Source organism: Anas acuta, chromosome 9 (genome assembly GCF_963932015.1).
Source record: "Anas acuta chromosome 9, bAnaAcu1.1, whole genome shotgun sequence".
NCBI classification, from domain to species: domain Eukaryota; kingdom Metazoa; phylum Chordata; class Aves; order Anseriformes; family Anatidae; genus Anas; species Anas acuta.
In genome coordinates, this window is record NC_088987.1 from 17,206,935 (window position 1) to 17,222,447 (window position 15,513).

A 15,513-nucleotide genomic window follows, 5' to 3' on the forward strand; every position below is an offset into this window, starting at 1 on the left:
TAAGAGGCAACCTCGTTAATTAGCAGCCAACAGGGGTGAGTGTCGGTCTGTGGCTGCGCACACAGACGAGCTCCCAGTCAGCCCATCCACTTTTGTCTCCCCCGGTGTAACGGCACCTGAACGCCTCACAGCGGGCAGCGCCCGCCTCCTGCCAGCCCCCCCCGAGGCAACGTGAGGCTGCGGGGGCTGAGCCTGGGGAGCCGCGGGGCGGTGCCAGGCTGCTGCCCACCCGCACCGGCCGCCCCCGCGGGGCTCACCGGGCTCGCCCCCGCCTCGAGGGCTCCCCTCCCGCGGCGGCCCCCGAGCGCCGGTGCCGGTGCCGCCTCAGCGCCTGGCAGCACGGCGCAGGCGCGGCCCGCCCCGCCTCGCCGCGGATGGCCGCGATGCGAGCCCGGATGCGGCCGCCGCGTAAGATGGCGGCGGGGCGGGCGGGCGGCGCGCGGTAGCGGCGGGGGCGAGCCGGCCATGGCCGACCTGGGCCAGCAGCTGCGGGACTACCTGGCGCGGCACCAAGCCCCCGGCCCGCCCGCCGCCAGCCCGCAGCAGCAGCAGCAGGAGAAGGAGGAGGAGGAGGCGGCGGCCGGCGGGGCGGGCGGCTGGCCGGGCTGGGGCTGGCCCTGGGCGGCCGAGACGGAGCCGTGCCTGCCGGGGCTGTCGCGCTGGCAGCGGCTGGCGGCGGCCGGGCTGTGCGCGCTGCTGGCCGCCCTCTGCTTCGGGCTGGCCGCGCTGTACGCGCCGCTGCTGCTGCTCCGCGCCCGCAAGTTCGCGCTGCTCTGGTCCCTGGGCTCGCTCTGCGCGCTGGCCGCCGCCGCCCTGCTGCGCGGCCCGGCCCTGCTGCGGCGGCCCGGGCGCGGCTCGGTGCTGTACGGGGCCGCGCTGTGCGGGACGCTGTACGCGGCGCTGGGGCTGCGCAGCGCTCCCCTCACGGCGCTGGGCGCCGCCGCGCAGCTCGGGGCCGCGGCCGCCGCGCTCCTGGACGCGCTGCCCGGGGGCGCCGCCGGCCTGCGCCGCCTCGCAGGGCTCGGGGGCGCCGCGCTGCGCCGCCGGGTGCTGCCGCTGTGAGCCCGGCGAGGAGGAGGAGGAAGGAGGAGGAAGGCTGAAGGAGGACGCCCGCGCCGCTCGCCTCGCCCCCCGCCGGGGGCTGCTCGCGGCTCCCCCCCCCTCTCCCCTCGCCTCACCGCCGAGTCAGCCCCGCAGCCCCGGCCCCCCCCGCGAGTACCGGACCCGCGTGGCTGCTGCGAAGCGTGAGTGAGAGCGGCGGCAGCGGGACGCGGCGGCCCGGCCGCCCCGCGTGGAACTGAGCGGAGCCCCCGCGGACACCGAGCCCGGCGGGGCCGCGGAGCGGGGCTCGGCTCGCAGCCGGCGGCTCTGGCGCTGCCCCCAGCCCGCGCTGAGCCCCGCGGGCCGAACACAAACCCGGGCACAGCCGTCAGCCAGCCCGGACCCGTAGTGAACACGAGCACTGCGTGCCCATAAACTGCATAGAGAAAAGCCGTCCTTAAAATGCCGTCCAGTAAGTGAAACCAAGCGTGGTGGGGCTGCGGGTCACAACGCCTAGCCGTAGCTGTGAGGGGAGTCTGGCTTGCGTGGCGGTGGGCAAGTGGCAGGTGCTAACCTTAGGGCTGCCGTACAGCTGCTGTGAGGTACCAAATACTCGGACCACAAAGGGATAGCTTCGTCTTTTAAGACTTTTCTTCTGGATATATGTTTCTTTTTCACTTTTTCAAACTGGTCAGGAACCGCTTGCTGTCACGGCATGACCTTCAAAAACAGATCTGCTGCTGGTCGGAGCTTGCTTCAGCCAGCATAGCTCTGTTTCAATCCAGAAACCAAGCAGCTGTACAAAGGTGGCTGGCGGTCCCTGGTGAGTGCTTGGTACTTCAGTGCATTGCTGCAGGTAGATGGAGTGCCTGGCCTAACCAACTCCAAGCCCCAGTGGCTGTCTCGTTGAGTGTACATGCCTCACATACAACACAGAGCCACACACTGCAATACACGTCCACTATCGCTATGTAGGGTTTAACCTATCAACATAATAGCTGCTCTTAATTAAACCAAAATTGTTAAATGGAAGTACTTAAATGTACATAGATTGTCTTAATAAAACTCTTTGTGTACCAAATGTCAGTATAGACGTTCAACTACTGGTCACTTTTTTCCTTAAAAATGTAGGTCAGAGCCATCTGGAATAGCATTAAATTAGTTTTCTCACTTTTATAACTCCTAAGCTATAGTATATAAAACTATTCTTATTTCTAACATCAGTATCAAAGTAAGTGTTAGACAAGGTGAAGCTGTAAGCTAGCAGGTAGAGCGTAAGGATTCTACATGCGGTGCTGGTGAAAGAACTTCACCTGGCGAGGACAGAAGCATATTCCCATTAAATAATTTAATCCATTTTTCAGCAGTCAGACTGGGAACCTTCTGTCTCCTCTGATATGCTGTGGTCTTCAAGATTTTATATGAAAGCTAGCTAATCCAGTTAATCTCTTGACTGTTTTTGCACCTTCCATGGCCACAGAATATCTCAAAAATTCTACCTAATTTAAAAAGCTGGCACTCATGAAGAATGTAACACCAAGTACAATAAGCATTTTCCATTTTGTCTAAATACAGAAACCTGTGTTGCCTGTTACTAGGTACACTTTTTTTTTTTTTTTTTTTTTTGCAGAGGACTGTAGCTTAATTAAGGGCCAAAAGCTCATCCTCTAAATCAAGTATTCTAACTACTAGCAAAGTCACTTTCAGCCGCGTATGTAATATACATAGGGCTTATATTAAAAAAAAAAAAAAAAAAAGCTTTCTCCTTTGCTGATGATTAAATTGTCAGCATTAATCATCAAAACCTAAAAGCAATCCTACACCAAAAGCAACCACAGCCCCTCTACAGGTAGAGGTAAAAGCAACGTATTTTTTTCCCTCAAAGGAAAAACTGTCACATCAGCTTTTTCCCCAGTCAGTTCCTTTCAGATTCCTTTCAGTTAATTACTGTAATTTTCACATGCCATTTTGCACACTACAAGTTAAAAACTAAGAAAAAAAACTAGCCATGACCAAATCAAGAGAACAGCATTTTAGCATCTACACTTTGATCTCTTTAAAAAAAGTAGATCCTAAGGACTTAAGTCAGTCTTTAAAAAAAAATGTGACTGCATAAGTCAAGATAAAATAGCTGCTGCGTATTGCTAAGTTGTTGCAGTGCCTTTGTCAGCTACAGAGCTACGTTGCCTTGTTATCATGAATATTCTAACAGCTTTAAAGTAAAAGATGGTAGATTTAGATTAAACATTTGGAAGAAATTCTTTACCATGAGGGCGGTGAGGCACTGTCCCAGGCTGCCCAGAGAAGCTTGTGTTTGTCCTATGCCTGGAGGTGTTTGAGGCCAGGCTGGATGGGGCTGGGGGCAGCCTGGGCTGTGGGCAGGTGGGGTGGAACTAAGTGGTCTTTAGGGTCCCCTCCAACTGAAACCATTCTTTGAAATTCAAGTGGAGAGAGTAAAAAAAAAAAAAACAGGTAGTGCTAGTTTTTGTTATACTATGTCCTGTACTTCTAATTTAGGACCTTTCTGAGAGCTGCCTTTAGAGTATGTCCTTATGTAATAAACTTTTCATTCAGGCTTTAGACATTAAAGGAGCCTGGTGACTGGAGATGATTGATATGAACAGTTTATGGGGAAATTGGAAAGTCGTGGTTGGTAAGCAGCTTTATTATGAAATGGGGGAAATAGAAGTAACTTCTGCTCATCTCCCCCCCAGTAAAACTAGGGAACCATACCCTAAAAGTATTTGGAAATGTTAAGATGAAAGCCATCAACTATCAAGGTTTGCACTTCAGTATTTGAATGGATCACTCTGCTGGACACCCGTATCTTTAAGCGATATATGCTACAGCCACTGTAAAACATATGCATCCATATTAATCAAGCTCCGAAACTTCTTCCCCAATTCCTTTAAGTGTAAAATGTTTTGCTCCTGCGAACACATGTATTTGACTCACCCAGATGAAGTGTAGAATGACTTGTCATGCTGTCTGTTTTGCTAGTGGGCCAGGTTATAACTCACACTATGTCTATGACAACTTTTTCTAAACAGTGTTCCACGTTTTTCTCTTTCAGGGTGATAGACTAGCAAGCAGCGGTGATTTCCTGTGTTTTGGAATTTTAACGTCAGCATCACTTGTTTTCATAGACAGCTGTGTCTAAAGGTGAAAAAAGTTCTCTATACATGATAAACCAAAAAAATAGGAATAAGCTATTAGTATTTTAAACAGCTGAGATTGCAGGAGGTAGTTCTGTTGTTCCATCTGATACACAAGTTTGCTTAATGATGACACTTTATAGTAATAGGTGAGTAAAGAATCACACAGCGTTGACTTTTTTGTTAATTTTTGCACAAATTACATTCTGTATTCATACAAAAAAAACAATGTAACTCTTCTGACAAACTGTACATATAGAAACAAGTTTCTGTCTGGAGGTGAACTGAAATCTGTGGAGGTGCTCCATGTCTCAACACTAAAAAAAATTCCAGCTCTTCACAAAACAAAGTAGGTAAAAGAAGGTGAGGAAAACAGGGATGGAGAGGACAAAACAGAAAGCTAGCTGCAATACACTGCAGCTAGTAGCAGTTGGCTGATCTAGGAAAAGACCCTTGTTAGGAACTAATTAATGCACATTCAGTTATCCCAGTTAAGAATCCAGGTTTGTGTTGTTGCAGGGTTACTTTCTCTTTGAGTCCATAGTAGCAGTCTATTTAAATATTGTCCAGCAAGGACTGGGTGTGACCCAGTCAAAGCCTCTTCTATCGGCCTCTTCCACCACCCCTAGATGCTCCTCTTCTTGACTGACCAGAGTTCATGTTGTTTCCTCTTCCCCAATTACTTCCACTCCTTCCTCCTCTAGAAGGGTTATTGCCTCCTGCAGGTCCTCCACCAAAAGCTTCATCTCTGTGGAATCCATCATGATGGTCTCCATCTAAAGAATTAGACCTCCCAGATTTTGGCACTCTCTGTGATGGTCCTGAATTGCCACGTCCTAAAAATGAAGCACAATGTTACTGATTTTGAAGTGGAAGCCATATCTCTTCTCAGACACACTGTTGCTTAGGTAGCTCTCTGGTGGTACAAACAGTCAGAAACTGAATATAGTTGAGACCTACAGTTTTTTGCCTGCTCCCTCTATCCATTTTTTTGTTAAATAGATTCAGTATCTCCGTGACAGTCCAGAAGATGGACAGCAATCAAACAATACTTTGGGGATTATAAGAGATTGTCTGATATGTCTGATCTAGTCAGCAAGTACTTAAATAAGTCAGATCAACGATAGTCATAGTGTCCTCAAAACTGCCAGGCATACCTGATTGTTATCCTTCAAGACCATCTGTGGTTCTTTGTATGTGTTTATTGCAAAATATTTTTTTTTTCTCCTAAACACAACATTGCACTGATGGATCAGTTGAGGTTGTTGGTGAGAACAATGAGTAATGTTACTGTTAGATTCCTTTTTTTTTTTTTTTTTTCTAGAAATAATGGGAAGATGCTTGATTTTATTACTATGTGTGAATATAAACTACACAAGCTCTTACTGCCAGGAACTTCAGGATTTTCTACTTTTCATAGATCATTTTAGTACTGATATGTAAGTTAAAATCATAATAAAAAAATAAAAAAATAAAAAAATAAAAAAACAGGTCATTAGCCCAAAATAACAGAAGCAGTGTTTTCAAAAAATAAATGGTAAAAGTGCTTTATGGACATACACGCTATGGCTAACTGGGAAAACACAACATTCTGTTTTGAAAGGAAAAATAATGATATAGAGGGAGTTTACCAGTGGAGTTTTACTAAGAACATCTGTGAAGTAATGATGAAACCTGCTGTTAATACAACATTGCAAATACAGTCCACACAGAGGATTGGCATACACTCTAAACTAGATGAGCTTCAGAACTACAATAACAGAAGCAGGATGACATTGAATGGCATCAAAGGCAAAACTGTGCAGCAGAGGGCTGACAAAAATGTCAACTATAGGCCGGCAGCTCAACATTTGGAAGCAACTGAGAAGGATCAGGGTTACTAATCGCTACAAAACAGTGGGTAATCAATATAAGGACATTATTTAAAAAGATAACGGCAATCAGATTTATAAGAAAAGGGGCCAAGAACTGGTGTGGGGCTAAGATTATTTTGGAAACTGGATACACAGTCATAGGCTATGAACCAGCTCTTAGACTCAAAAGAGAATACTTAGTGGGTTGCAGTAGCTAACTGAAGAAAGTGTCATGTGAATGTTCAGTAATAGTTAAAAAGTCAGATGTGATTATCAGGAGCTATTAGGAAAGAATGGAGGAAATACAATAAAACCAAGTGAACTGAAGAAATTAAACCACATCTTAAATAGCATGTGCAATTCTTTGTTACCCCATTTAAAACTGAAAAAGATACAGGCAAGGTAATAAGGATAGCAAAAGATACAGAACAGCGTTCCAGAGACAAAAGATGAGCAGATCAGGGCTCTGACATGGAGAAGAGCCAGTTCAGGTTGGAAACGTGAAGTTTGATACAGTAAGAGGTGACATTCAGAGATAATAAAGATCAATTAAAACGGAAGACATCAATGAATTAAATTAGTGAATGACAGGCTTCAAACAAGAGAAAAGCAGTATTTTACTTTTTAAAATTTATTTAAGAAAACACTCTGCAACATTAAGTTCCAGAGCTGCATCTCTGTGTGTTGTGTATGTCAAGAGTTTATGCTTCTTAAAAAAAATCTGAGTGAGACTACTGTTGAAAAATGTGCCAGTGTTACGTAAGGTTTTCAATATAAGGGACTTCTTACCTTTGCCCCTCTCCTCCGGGGGTCCACCTGGAGCATCCATTTCTCTGTGGTCAGAGGTCCCTGGTCCATCATGCCAGGGACGTTTACGTGGTGGCAATGAGGCCATGTCCATGCCCTGGAGCGAAGAAGAACGTTCTCGGTTAGCTGGAGAATGCCCGTCATGAGGAGGATGATCTGGACGAGGACCTGATCATGAGAAAAAACAGGATCATTAAGTAGTGTTCATCTGATCATTATCTCTCATTTTCAGAGGCAGTCATATAAACGTACACACTTTCCATGCTATAGTGCACAAAATTTTGAGTTAGAATTGCATAAAGCTTCCCCCACCTGCTAAAAAGGCAAACAAGCAAACACTGGATGAGTAAAAGTTGCAAGAAATCTAAAGATAAGAAAGTTTTAAAAGATGATGAGGAAGAAAGAAGTGAAGGATTTAAAGCTTTCTTTTCAGTATATTTTCACGCATTTTAGAGATGATCACAAGCTCCTTTCATGATTCACATGTCATTTGTGCTCACTTTTTCCATGACATTCTAAATTTCAGTTTTGACCCTATATGTAATTATATACGTTCCTTTAGTAACACAAATATTCATATCAATATGCTGTCACACGTTGCAGCTAAAAACATTATTTTTGCAAACAATAAAGACGATGGCATCAAAGCGAAAGATTCCTATTGGCATTAATATATATCTCAAAAATCTACAAGTTATGCCTCAGTCACCCACAGGTGAAAAACAACATGCAGCTTTTGGACTGTATAAGATTTCAACTTAAGATTTTAAAACCACAAACATTTTTTATTCAGTGAGACTGCTGCATTTAGTGACAGTAAAATTGTGGACGGTTAAGTGTTTTCTAAAGTTAGAAGTCCAAGGAACTACCTTTTGTTTCTCTGGTGATAAAAGACTAACAGTCAGCATAAGAAGTACAGGCAAAATAGTGACATTTTTCTTGAAGTGATTATGTTTTAGAAGTCTAGTCTATTATTAGAAGCAAACCTCAATGTTTTTTTTTATATTTGTTAAATTATTTTTTTACCTGGTTCTCTGTTTCCATCCCAGGATTCTGGTTTCCGCCCACCTTCAAAGCGTGGAAATTCATCGGGAGTAGGAAGTAGACCCTTCCGGCCCCCTGAGCAGTAAGAGATGCAGGGAACAAGAATGAGAAGAGACATCGTATTAATGAAACTACTGCAATTTGCCCAAGAAATGTCTTTGGTTCCTTATCCTTGTATCTCAGTGTGGAAGAACGTTCCCCTCACCTCTAAGTGCACCACGACCTCGCCCCCGAACACCATGGTCCCTTCCTCTTGCGTTTTCATCTGGAGAGTCAAAAGCGTCATCTGGCCCAAAATCTTCAGGACCAGGAAAGCCATCTCTCCCCCTGGGTCCCCGGCCCTCATGTCTTGAGGGTCCTCCTCTTCTGAAGCTACAAGAAAGAACATGGTACAAAGGTGGTTTATAGGCAGAATTTACATGGATAATCTTGAGACAGCTTCAGCTTAATAATCCTTTTCTGAACTGTTTCACTTAATACTTATAGCACCATACAATCATTCAAATAGGATTTGTGGGTGGAAAAGTGCTTATTTTCTGCCCTTGAGAACTTTAATATTTTTCCTCATATTCTTCTAATGTGTCGTTTTTTTTTTCACACAAGAAAAAATATTGTCAAATATATTGCATTAATTTAATGAAAAGGGAAACAAAAAATCACTGAGTGATGATAGGTATAAGGTAAGGTAAGGAAAAAGACAAGTGAATTTCCCTTAGCTGTGATGGTCTTACTTTTCCCTTCCCTTTTACTGATAAAAACAAAGTGAAAAAATGCAAGCAATGAGAGTCGAGGCTACAGTGAACATTCCAGCACAAATTCCTGTTGATTTTGGTCTCTTTTGCTAGAACATTATCTTATTCATCCCATTCTTAGAGGATTTTTTTTTTTTTTTTTTTAAAGTTTACAGATTCAGGAAATGATTCTAGCCTGTACTTGGCTCTGTAGGAATGCTGATCGCTGAGCAGTGTGCACAGTGGCCTTTACAACCTCAAGAGCAGCTTATCCAACCGCAATAACAAATAATTTTGTTTTGCAAAATGTAGTTATGAGCCTGAAGTCAGTAATATCCTTCTTGTAAGTACCATGGCATCTTCAGTAATTTGATAGGACTGGGTTCTGCGTCTCATCTGAAATCAGTATAGTTCCTCCAGTATCACACTGGGGCTTTAAACACAGACCTTCAGAGAGGAGAACGGTTCCTTCTTAACTGTCAGTGCCACTTCAGGTAAGCCTACAGATGGCTGCATGAATGCTAGCAGGTCTGGTTTTTACAGTACCAGTTTAAACACTTGTAGTGCTTGTCAGACTGCATACATGCTCTGTGTATTACTGCAACTCCAGAGGTGTGCAGTACCACCAGCTGGTAGGGCTCTCTCAGGTTACAGCTCAGCTCCTACAATTTCTGTGCGAGCACAGGGGGGATGTTTAGGTGGCGTAGGCACAGTGGTTCGGGAGTCCTCACAGTGCATTCCCACACTGCTGCTGCCCACCCCTCAGTGACAGCAGTGATAATGCTGAGCTCTCTCTTTCCCCGTTCACACTGATGCCGCCCCCCACCTCCCCTCTTCTCCCAGTTCCACACTGGCCAAACTGCAGCACCGTAATATTCAGGTGGTCGTGGCTTTGTGCAGCATCCCCTTCCCCAGCTCATTAACGACACAGTGCATCCTATTACAAGCAAAACTTTAGATACTTTTATTTAGAATTTTAACAACATTAACCTTTTAATTACAAATTTAAATATTTTAACAGTAGTCATAACACAATACAATATTTTTAAACTTTTACATTTTTTTAATTAAAAACAATAGGTCTGTCTCCACCTCCCAGAAAACAAACACAATACAGAAAGGAGGCTGCTGTGCCTGTACAGCAACAGTGGATGGAGGGAGTGCTGTATATGGACAATGAACCATTTTACATTAACCTGGATTATTTGTGAAAACAAACTGAACAGTTTCAGGTACAAATGGTTCAAATAACCACATAGCAATGTTGTTTAGCCTTGAAACAGCACAGTCCTCTAGATACTCTTTAGAGGGTCTCCCATTTTTAATACTGACTTGGTGTGATTCTGCTTAGCTTGTAAGTTACCAAGATTTGCAACACGAGGTCCCATGGCTACCAGGAATAGGGCCTTGCCTTTTATTTCCAGGCAACCTCATGGACAAAGTTTAGCTCTGAAATCTATCATGCCTATGCCTGACATAGCCACAGCTCCTAATATTGTGTTTTGTATCTCCTTTTTCATTGTTTCATATCAGTCACATGTAAAACCCTGCCTTGTATAGGGCTCAGTTCCTGTTTGACTGCTCTCAGATCTTCTTCCTTGAGGCCTAGGACCTTAATGTACAGAGCTATACACTGCAGATTAGCAGGCAGGAAGAGGCAGGTCTCTGCGGTAGAAGCATCGTGTTGATAGGCACAGGTAGAGTAAGAACAGGACAGGGATGAAAAGGACGGGAAATTAGAGAGAAACACACATACATACACTTCCCTCTCATGCTTGATCAAACCAATTACAATCTAAATTCCAAACCAAGTCAGCTAAGTGAGTAGTTGGGGTTCTTAGGTTCACTTGAGCATCTGCAGTAAATGGCATCTAATTCACCTTCACTCAATTGAATTCATTAAGCTTGTAAGCACAATAAGCCTTTTATAGCCCTGTGCTGACTCTCTTTAAACTAAATGGTCTGTACCAAACACTTGCACTGTGACAAACAGACTCTTGTTAGTTCAGAAGTCAGATTCACAGGTCAAAACATTCCTGGACTCTCTTCCTGAAACCTTTTTAAAATCAGGATAATAAAAAAAATACTTCCCAGTCCCTATACATTTCCAATATAAGATCCAAAAGTCTCTACTGAGCTTCTAAAAATGTTGTCTGCTATGTCTTTTAGAATTATATAATGCAGACCATTCAGCTTGGATTCTATTTTAACTTTTGTTTTTTAAATGGCTTTAATTGTTACCTTCTTTTAGTTACTGTTCATTTCTTTTCATACTCTTCACACAAAAGGAAGGTACATCTTTACAGAGCTAGGTAGAAAATAGCTAAAAGAAGAGCTGTATAGATGCAAAGTAAAAGGAATGTAAGAAAATGATTAAAAAGGCAACTAAAACACACAAAATTCACATTATGTGGAGACCACAATATATTTGTACAAGTACACATTTTTATACATGTGGAGTTGGTGGTCAGTGAGAGGCTTAGACCTGGGAGGCCAAATTTAACTCCGTTAAACTAGCATAAATCTGGAGCAATTTCAATGACAGGTAATCTTGCCAGCTGAGTAATTCCTCCATATTTACAGTAATAACTAGAAGCAAAGTCATCCCTTTGTGATTTATTTGGAAATTGCGAGCAATGACATGGACATTGCTATAAACTAGATTATTTTTGAGTTCTTCGTTTGGCATTAAGAAATCAGTCAGAAAGAGAAATAAAATACCTACAAGCAAAAACATGAGAAAATAGTCTCAACAGTCCAACAGATGCTGTAGCTCTGCCCCTTATATTTGATAGTAGGATCACTGTTCCTGCTCCTTACAAGTATATTACATCTCATTCTACAGTCTCCACAGTCATCCTGTGGTTTGTGACTGGAGACAAGTCTCAAATTCCACTTCTAGTGTTCAAAAGTCTGTCACTTTAACCTTCAAGTTTCCTCTCAATTTTCATCAAAACGATCTCAAATCTTCATCCTGTGTCACTGGATCTTCTCTACAAATTTCCTCCCTTCTCTTTACTTACTGTTTACAGACACGGAAGCTGCTGTGTACAATGACCATTTTTCAAGTTTTCTTCTATTACTGAATGATTTTATGGACTCTATACTCAGGTATATTAGAGTTTTCATTTCCTTATTGGTTTCCAGTTTATAAATCTGAAACAGATAGACTCCTTAATGACAAGGAAACCAGGAAAAAAAGAATTCCCTCCATTCACCCCTTACCCAAAAACAATGAATTGACATATCCTTACCTCTCATCTCGTCTTCCTCGGAACCGTGCATCCTCAGGATCCCGTGGATATCTATCATCTGAAGGTCTCCTTCCTTCCCAAGCACCAGGAGGGCCACGGTTTGAACCCCCTCCTTCAAATTCCCTGTGATCAGGAGGAAAGGGAGGCCCAGGTCCACCTCGTCTCCATTTCTCATCTTGCAATGGTGGGCCTCCTCTCCCCTCAAATTCCCGTAATCGATGGCCAAATCTCTTATCTGGATGGAAGTCGTCACGGAAGTCATCTGGTCGATCAAAGTCATCATGGAAATCTGGGTGAGGTCCTCGTCTATCTGGCATGCCCCTGCTGTCTCTACCATCACCCCACTCCTGGCCACCTCGAAACAACCCTCTCTCAGGCCCATGATCAGGACCACCACTGTTCTGGTCGTGCCTTCTATCTGAGAGAGGGCCCATGTGATGGTTTGGTGGACCACGGGAGTCACCTTGAGGGAAAAAATCATAGCAGATTTCTGTAATGTTTTCTAAAAATGCTCTAGGATGCTCTAGTTTGTACAGTTCTAGAAAGCATACACCACACATTTCACATTAAACAATTTTTGGGGAAAAACTTTTCCTCTGTATTCCAGCCCAAGCCTACAGAAGCTTCCCTCTCAGCAAAGGTCCTTTGTTCTGCTGCACCCTTTTCTATCTAGAGGCACTGCACTTCAACAGCTTCCTTTTGGAGAATTACTCACAGAAGAACAGACAATGTATTTAATTACCTTTATTGAGACCAGGTCCTTGGTTGTGAGGGCCGAGACGACCTTGTCCTCCCTGCTGCCCCAGTCCTGGTATCAGTGGTGGAGGACCTGGGTTCTGTCCGTCCTATTAGCATATAACAGGAGAAGCCATATGAATTAGCATGCATGAGCATTTTTGCTTTTAAGCATTTCCTACGGGGGTAAGCCAAATTTATTTGCTTAAACAAAGACCACATCTTCTTACAATAGGAACAGCTGATTTCCCAGTGGTTTCAGCCTCGTTTTTCAGAGGCTCACATCACTAACAGTTTTCTCTTCCTTCCCTGTCTGAGCAGCATACATAATTTTATAGAAAATTTAACATTTCAAAGACTAACTTTTTATCCATGACAACCAAAGATGATTAAAGCTCACATTTTATCTGCCTGTTCGAAAAGACAAGGGAACTGTGTATGTTTGCTTGAAAAATACTAGTACTGTTTTTTATATGCCGTTATAAAGCTACATGGACCAAAAGCTTGCTTTGGAAATGAACAAAAAAAAAAAAAAGGAACAATAAAAAAATAAGAATATTAGCAATGTTGGGGTGGGGGAATAACCACCAACTACTGCTGGTGGTATCAGAGAATCTCTGTTTTAAATTTGTGTAAATGCTTTACATGGAAATACATGAGTTTAATTTTTAACGTGGTGGTCAATTTTGTTTTTCCTGATTCTAAAGTTAAAATCAAAAGAAAAGTATTAAAACCCTTAGGATGCTTGGCTAAGCACAACGAAACAAGTTGTTAATGGGTTATTAAGCAATGGCAGGTCTAAAAGTAGAAGCTTCAGTCACCTGCTATTCTCAGGCAGAAACACGGTAAGCAGAGGTTTGTGGAACTTTCAGCATCCCAAAGAAAAACTAAAGTAGATGTAAAGCCTTTGGTTATTTTTATCTTCTTTGTTTGTTTGTGGATTTTGAAGGATAAGGTAATGTTCTTTAAATTCCACCACTGTTACGGACCCCTGAAAGATTTCTCTGCAGGTACCAAATTACGCTGGACCCAATATGAAAACATGGCTGGGAAACAAGATGTTTGAACTGTCTCATTCTGCCTTTCAGCAGGAAAGGCCAGATAAAAAGTTGACACCTGGGGACTGTATCTGACTGAAACTAGAAAGGGGCATGTACACAACTTACTGCCTAGCAATATTATCCAACAATAAAAATGTATCACTGAACAAGACAGTTGAAACGTGCACAATTGGTACACAAAACCTTTTATGTTGATATCACCAAAAAAAAATCCCCCCTAAATCACATACAAGAGAACCCTAAACACAGAGTGTTTTTTCCTAAAACATTTCAAGTGAGAGATTTAGACTTGGCCTTTATTTTGGCTGGTAAAAACCTTCCAGATGCAGGCCGTTTGCAAGTACACTGACAATTACACTTCCTCGTTGTAATTGTACTGATTCAGCTCTCCTGGAATTGAAGTTAAATGATTTTCATGGTCTGAACCTACTTTTGAGAAATCCTGCTATTTGGGTGTATTTTTGTGTGCTGCAGAGTAGCAGGAAGTTCATTTGAGCATTTTTCCTACCATAGCTTGAAATGCCATTTTTATATACTGCTTTTATATTCTTAAACTTTTATATTGAACTGCAGTATAGGTGACCAAAAGCACACAAATATGTACTACAAACATCACCTCTGCATTGAGTATTTTTGTAATGCCTTTTTTGGGGAAAAAAAAAAGCTTGTTTCCAATGTTTATTAAAGAAAAAAGCACACAACTTTCCTAGGGAATGAATGACAACTTGAGTCCAAAACAAACAAAATGCCTGTCTAGGAAAGATCCAGCTCTCACGGGGCTTCTGCCATTCCTGACCAAAACCTTGCTGGAGTTTTATAATTTCTGATGTATTTAACATATGTTAACTAACAATAAAGTCTTGAACTTCTTAAACTTAAACTGTCACTGTTTAACCAAATCATTATTTCTTAGTACTCGCTACAAGAAGTTCACCAGCGTTTGCCAAAACCCTCTATTCCAAGCAAACTATGCTTTGACAAGATAGACAGAACCGTCACAATGCATTTTTGCATGCTTTTAATTTTAAAATACATTATGGGTCCCAAAATTGTTACGAAAAACTAACTTGCACAGCTCGGAAGGACGGATTGCACCCAGAGCTGCCACCAGCCCCTGGAAGCGGCCGTGTTTGAGCTGCCTCCTGATCGGGGCTCCCTGGGGCGTGCTGAGGTTCTGCACAGTGCAGGTAAGCTGGAGAAGCAAACAAAACTCGTCCACCTTACTGGCTTGTCTGGCCTCTGCGTGCAAAGAGCACAGCCACTCCTTGACAGCTATCTGTAGTAGTTAAACGTATGCGCCCAAGGGGGAAAGAATGTTTTGTATTGATCCAAAGAAAAAAAAATGCATTTCAACTAAAACACAAGTTCCCAAAGTTTTCCACTATATGGACGAGACTCACCTAAGCAGCAAGCGAGACGCACGTCTAACCAGAAGGATTAGATATCGGACAATCAACTATTCTGAATTAGCAATAGCAAAAAAAAGGCTCCAGAGTACTTCTGCCAAACTGGCAACACTCTGTATTTATCCGTCTGCATTTCAGTACCAACGTGCCCGTCTCCAGAACACGATTTTGCCATATCTCAGTCAATTTCCTTCTCAACCAGCTTTCTGTTCCGTTAGGTATTTGCAGAAAGTAGCAGATCCCACGTTCAGGAAGAGATGTGCATCTCGCCTACACATCTGCAGTAAACCTCTGCAGGTAACGGTGCCCCCTTTACAAATATGCAGTAACCTTTACAAATATGCAGTATTAATTTCACAAGCCCTCGATGAAGCAAATAAGTATTCCTACTCTGTTGTTATTGCAAAGGAAGGTCAGTAATTTGTA

At 43.3% G+C, this 15,513-nt stretch overlaps 2 protein-coding genes across 2 annotated transcripts in view; one reads left to right on the forward strand and one right to left on the reverse strand.

Annotated features, from left to right (window-relative positions):
- The first annotated feature begins 48 nt into the window (after positions 1–48).
- On the forward strand, positions 49–14,561 carry SFT2D3 (SFT2 domain containing 3). The gene is made up of 3 exons (XM_068692571.1): positions 49–1,513; positions 4,115–4,203; positions 7,906–14,561. Exon 1 carries the CDS (start codon positions 466–468, stop codon positions 1,060–1,062), a length of 597 nt encoding a protein of 198 aa, XP_068548672.1. The 5' UTR covers positions 49–465; the 3' UTR covers positions 1,063–1,513; positions 4,115–4,203; positions 7,906–14,561.
- Positions 4,368–15,513, reverse strand: part of WDR33 (WD repeat domain 33) — a 66,694-nt gene continuing 55,548 nt past the window's right edge. The window contains exons 18-23 of the mRNA XM_068692565.1: positions 12,628–12,730; positions 11,886–12,348; positions 8,106–8,272; positions 7,883–7,975; positions 6,839–7,024; positions 4,368–5,032 (exon numbers count right to left, since the gene is read on the reverse strand). Of these exons, the coding sequence (XP_068548666.1) occupies positions 4,800–5,032; positions 6,839–7,024; positions 7,883–7,975; positions 8,106–8,272; positions 11,886–12,348; positions 12,628–12,730 (1,245 nt within the window). The 3' untranslated portion in view covers positions 4,368–4,799. The remainder of the gene's footprint in view (positions 5,033–6,838; positions 7,025–7,882; positions 7,976–8,105; positions 8,273–11,885; positions 12,349–12,627; positions 12,731–15,513) is intronic.